Consider the following 6,083-nt stretch of genomic DNA (forward strand, 5'->3'; position numbering starts at 1 on the left):
CTTAAGCCACAATTGACATCATTAAACAAATACATGATATTAGTACATACATATTGTGTGCATATAGATATATCTACTTATTTGTATTTGTGTATAGAAAATAACTTTGATTTATATAAAAAACAATTCTAAATGAATAATGTGTTCTAATGATGCATATGTTTTGTATGTAAGTTTATATTATGTATAACTTGATGAAAACAAAGAAATGAAAGTATAATTATGTTGTAAAAAATTAAATGAAAAAAACAACATTTCACCCTCAAAAAATAGAAAATAGAAGAACGATCGTAGGTAATCTGTAGGTAAATACCTGCGGATTACCTACAGATAAAGGGAATCGGTAGATAATCCGTAGGTATATACCAACAAATTACCTACAATCTTTTTTTATTTTTCTATTTTTCAATGGTTTAATGTTGTTTTTTTCGTTTTATTTTTTTCGTTTTATTTTTTTCACAACATAATTATACTTTGATTGCTTTGTTTTCACCGAGTTATATACAACATAAATTTACATACAAACGTATGCATCATTACAACTCATTACTATATATAATATACAAAAAGTTATATATGTTGGTTCTTAAGCCATAATTAACATCATTAAACAAATACATGATATACTAAATATTATTATTTTTAATTGTTTGTGTTTTAAATATGTAAAAACAAAACGATCAGAAAAAAAAGTTTTAAGACTCAAATAATGAAACATAATAATAATAATAATAATAATAATAATAATAATAATAATAATAATAATAATAATAATAATGGAAATAATAATAATAATAATAATAATAATAATAATAATAATAATAATAATAATAATAATAATAATAATAATAATAATAATAAAATTATAAATTTGTCTGTTCTTCGTAGCTATCTTGTAGCTATTCTCTTCCGTCGGTAGTCTGTAGCTATTATGTAGCTAGTTACCTATGGAATACTTATGAATTTACGTTTTTTTAATATGAAGCCATCAAGTGATTTCTTTTTTGAAACTGAAATTAATATCCATGATAGAAATTAAAAAGATAGTAGGGGAGTTGTTGTGGCTGGAGTGATAAATAAAATCACCAGAGAAAATAAATGAAGCTTACCCATCGAAGCAAAGAGGGAAGGGTAGAAGTCTATAAAAGGGAAGGACAACTGAGAACATACCAAGTTCAACTTTTTGGGGTGAATTATTTTTGGCTATGTTTAGTGACATTTTTGCATCTTTAGGTTTGAGTTAAAGTTTCTTTTATTGGTCTAGCCTCAAAAATAGTCATTGGAGACCGATTCAAGGTTGGGACTGGTGTGACCTGAACAGATTGTGAACCATCGGGATGCTTGGATTGTAAAAATACTCTAGACCATCATTTTATGCCTATAATATTAATTTGTGAGTGCCATATGTTATTGTGATATATAACAAAAATGTGAAGGTAAAACAAATAGAATGAATATTGAATGAAGTATAAACCGGTTTTAACAAAGAATCATGTATTTTTCTATGGGTTGAGAGTGACGCGTCAATGTGATCATGTTCAAATTATTTGCATGTGAAACTACGTCTAAAATTGAAATAGTTGAATTACTTTATCTGGATGGACCGATATGATTTATAGAGCTATCCCGATGCTTAAGTTGACTTACTTCAAAGCCCGCAACAATTTTCAAATGTAATGCCTATATACACGCTTATATATCGATTATGATGTAAACGTTCACAACATAGTACATTAACATTGTTCTGGTAACAAATAACATTCATATATCCTACTAAAATAAAGAGGAAAAATAGACGTTTCCAATCCCACAAACTTATTTAATACAAGACGACTTCTTATTGTAAAAGAAAACAACATGACTTAGTACACGAGTACTTCTTATTATAAAAGAAAACAACATGACTTAGTACAAGAGTACTTCTTATTATAAAAGAAAACAACATAACATTCTTATATTTCCTTCTTGTTGCTTACTCAGTCCTTTGGGTTTAACTTCAAGCAATAGTTTGGATTACCTTCATGTAGCTTTGTTGATTTCAATTGCTTTCTTGGCATTAAGAAATCTCATGAACCATATTGCAGAAGTCTTTGGGTACCTAGTGTATTTCCCATGAGCGTAATCTATATAAAATAGTCCAAAACGAACCGAATATCCTGAGGCCCACTCAAAATTATCCATCAATGACCAAGCGAAGTACCCCACAACTTTACTGCCATCTCTACAACAGTATAACGAGGTTTGATTAGAATGGAGGTGAAGTTTAGGATCATGCAACACAATGTCCCCATTGAGGCATAATACATAACTGAGTATATATGTGGTATATAATATAAGTTTACCTAATTGCATCTCTGAGGCTTTGAAGATGTGTATTGTAATAATTAACACGTTTCTCATCAACACGGGCTTCTTCAAGTTTGAGATCGTTATTATTTGCATCAGGCCAGCCTACATAAACAGCGCCATTGACCTCGTAATATTGTTTTCAATAATTTATGATGAAATAAACTGACAATTATATGTATAAGCAGGTGAAAAGAAAATCTAAATTGATTACCATTCTCAGTTATATATATCGTTGGATCTCCGTACTCAGATTTGATTTGCATAAGCGATTTGTATAAGCCAAGTGGATACGAATAAAACCAATAAACACCTCCCTACGCACATTGCTCAAGTAACTTAAATTATGAAACAAATTAAAAACAATATGAATCTAATATCAAAAGGAAGTATATACCTGTGGTCCTATAGGTACCCCATTAAGATCATCTGAAAAGACAAAGCATATATATATCAAGGCTTATATCTATTTCCAATCACTTAATTAAGCATATATAGATATACCTGGCTGTTGATGGACCTTGCTATCTGTCAAGTAGGAGACGACATCAGTTGGTGCTGCAGTGGTGGCGTATTGAGCAGTATAGTAGTTCAACCCAAGAAAATTGAAAGATCCAGTCAATAACTCGATTTGCTTATCTGTGAATTCAGGCAAACGGCCATCCGTAACATTATCTATCATACTCTGGGGGTACTTGCCATTAAATATTGAGTTCATGAACCTGCAGCAAAAATTTGATCAATTAATATACGTACGTACATGTACATAGATTCTGATGAAGTTTTACAGATAGACTCACCATCCGAAAATAAAGTCTATGCCTCTATTGGCTGCATCCTTGTCATCCTGACTGGTTGGATCAAGTGGCTGGTAAAACTGTGTGTTTAACGTAATTCCGATCACACCCCCTTGGCTTTCCTGCAAGGTTGATCGAGTCCACACTTAGTTAATTAAACCTCTCTCTCTCTCTCTCTCTCTCTCTCTCTCTCTCTCTCTCTCTATATATATATATATATATATATATATATATATATATATATATATATATATATATATATATATATATATATATATACTTGTGCATAATAATGTTAATTACGTATAGTAGTTAGTTACCTTGAATCTATCTCTGTATAGTCTGACAATATTAGCATGATAGGATTCCCAGTGGCAGGATTCCCAGCCTCTTTATTGTTGAAAGCTCTTGCACGATTACGAGTTCCAAGATTATTTCCAGATGCGAGTACGGCTTGCTGAGTTTCGGTATCTCCTCCTCCTCGCCCAGGTGCCATTGTCCCGTAAGCATAACCCATAGCAGCAAAGGTATACGGCTCGTTCAATGTGATCCAATGCTTCACCCGATCACCAAATTCCCAGAAGCAAAATTCCGCATAATCCACAAAATCAAGTCTGATTGTAAAAATATATATGCACACAACAATTAAGCTAGTCAATGTACAGTACTATATATCTATCTATCTTAATTACTTAATTTGAGGTTGCGCTTTATGATGATCCAAAATATGCACACGTACATTAATATTGATTGATCTCTAAATATTTTATACTACTACTTACACAACCAGTTCAGATAAAAATCCCATGTAGTCTTCCTCTAGGGCATTGGGAAGGTCCCAATGAAAGAGAGTGGCATATGGTGTAATTCCATTCTCTATCAGCTCATTGATTAGGTTATTGTAGTAGTCAACACCTTCCTGGTTGATGCCCATGCTAGCTTTTCCACCTAATTAATTAAGATTGCATACACAACACCAACAAATTAATTATGTACAAATTAATATTTTAAATAAAATCAATGTAATTTTGTTTTTCTTCATGTTTTCACGTACCTGGCAATAGTCTACTCCATGAAATTGAGAATCTGTAGGCTTTTAGACCCATTTTCTTCATCATTTGCACATCTTCCTGTGTACGTACGATCATGAACCAAGTATAATTAATTATAAGAAAATATGTTTAGATTGATGGCGTAATTTGATTTTAGACTAACATATATCACTAATTAATTAATTAAGGTTATAATTAACGAGGATGAAGACCTTGGTTTTGTAATAAGCTTTAATAGCCTTGTTTCCATTGTCACCATTGTCGATGGCACCTGCAATATAATGTAAAACAATTTTTCATGGCTTAATTTTATTGAAAGCTCCTGTGCATGCAGAAAATGAGCATGCTATTGCATGGTCACTTCATATTGAAAAAGAAAAAAACAAACCAGGATTTTTGAGGCAGAAAGCATCCCAGATGCTTGGTTGTCTACCACCTTCAAATGCAGCGCCTTCGATCTATTAATAGAATATGATACTCGCTCGAATGTTAGATTATATATAATTTCACATTGCCATAAGTAAACGATTAAAGATATAAAACACTATATGAAATCAAAATTGCATTCCATATATGCCTTGGTTTTAAACAGAATTTAGGTAATAAACTATTATGTGCTAGATTACATGAGTCATTAATCATTTACAAAAGTCTATAGAACGTAATATTTTTAAAAGTATGGATATATAATGATCGGTGTGATGATATACCTGATAAGCAGAAGTGGCAGAACCCCAAACGAAATCAGACTTGAAATCGCTACTACTTATGTCATCAGGGAAAATGTAAGTATTGTTTTCCTTCAGAGTTGCTGCCATTATATCTATCTTTGGATCAGATTAATTTTCAGGCTGTGAAGAGGAATAATGGATTTGCCATCCTATTTATAGATAAAAGTAGTACTGCATCCTTCTCAAATTCCAATAATTTATTTTATAAAAATGTTTTAAATCATTATTAAAATATCAATACACGAAATTCAGTATTAACAATAATTTCTTTTGAATTGTGTATACTTGATTGAGATATCTTTTACAATTAAAGTTCCTAGAATTCATAGCTTTTATGGTTGAAACATGTGGCCTCATTTTTACATCCTTTTACATTGTCGCAGATTTTAATGAAAACTTTTCAGTCTTCATAACATGTCTAACACATTTTAAATAAAAATACCATCCAGAAACACTGAATTTAGAGCCCTAAATGAGGGAATTAGCTAGGGATCTTTATAACTCCTTTTGTTCATGTGATGAAAGAAAGGTTTAGATGTAAAAAAGTATATCTCACCTGTGTGAGCAATCATTTCAGGCTTCCTTTGGGTTAAAGCTCTAACCATGCATCCTTTTGTTCTGAAAAAATATAAAACTAATATATTAAACTATTATTCATAAACATCGAATTGGATGACATATTTATGTGATCCAACATATCAAGATTTAATACTTCTTGATATCTGAAAAAAATGAAAATGGTAGGAAGATCATATATGGATAATTATAAAATCCTGCAAGGATTCATAGTAAGATTGTGTTAACTAGATTTTATTTAAACTCCTGTTAAGTTTTGTATATATGTGGGTACCGGTTGTTTGTGTAGGAATTATATTTTAGAAAAAATTTAGGAGGCGCTATGTGGAATATTTTCTAGTTTTCTATGAAAATTTTGAAAATGTATTTAGTTGATTTAGTTTTAAAAAAAAATCCAAAAAATTGAAAATTTTATGTTCTCCAAATTCTATTTAAATTAGAAAAGTGATTTTTGTAGTTTTCTAAATTTCTAAATGGAAAACGAAAACTCCTCCGGCTTCAACCAAATACATTTTCTAAATTTTCTTTGAAAACTAAAAATAAAAAATGAAAACTCCTCCGGCTTCAACCAAATACATTTT

The 6,083-nt window shown here is 30.7% G+C and overlaps 1 protein-coding gene across 1 annotated transcript; it reads right to left on the reverse strand.

Annotated features, from left to right (window-relative positions):
* Positions 1 to 1,785: 1,785 nt before the first annotated feature.
* On the reverse strand, positions 1,786 to 4,652 carry LOC128132211 (beta-glucosidase 12-like). Its single transcript, XM_052768500.1, has 12 exons — positions 4,584 to 4,652; positions 4,408 to 4,466; positions 4,198 to 4,273; positions 3,926 to 4,091; positions 3,564 to 3,757; positions 3,464 to 3,531; positions 3,147 to 3,265; positions 2,851 to 3,068; positions 2,744 to 2,775; positions 2,561 to 2,663; positions 2,343 to 2,451; positions 1,786 to 2,221 (listed from the first exon to the last, which is right to left on the reverse strand). The coding sequence occupies exons 3-12, from the start codon at positions 4,259 to 4,261 to the stop codon at positions 2,020 to 2,022; spliced, it is 1,275 nt and encodes a 424-aa protein (XP_052624460.1). The 5' UTR covers positions 4,262 to 4,273; positions 4,408 to 4,466; positions 4,584 to 4,652; the 3' UTR covers positions 1,786 to 2,019.
* Between the last annotated feature and the right edge of the window lie 1,431 nt (positions 4,653 to 6,083).

Source organism: Lactuca sativa, chromosome 1, assembly GCF_002870075.4.
Source record: "Lactuca sativa cultivar Salinas chromosome 1, Lsat_Salinas_v11, whole genome shotgun sequence".
Lineage (NCBI taxonomy): Eukaryota > Viridiplantae > Streptophyta > Magnoliopsida > Asterales > Asteraceae > Lactuca > Lactuca sativa.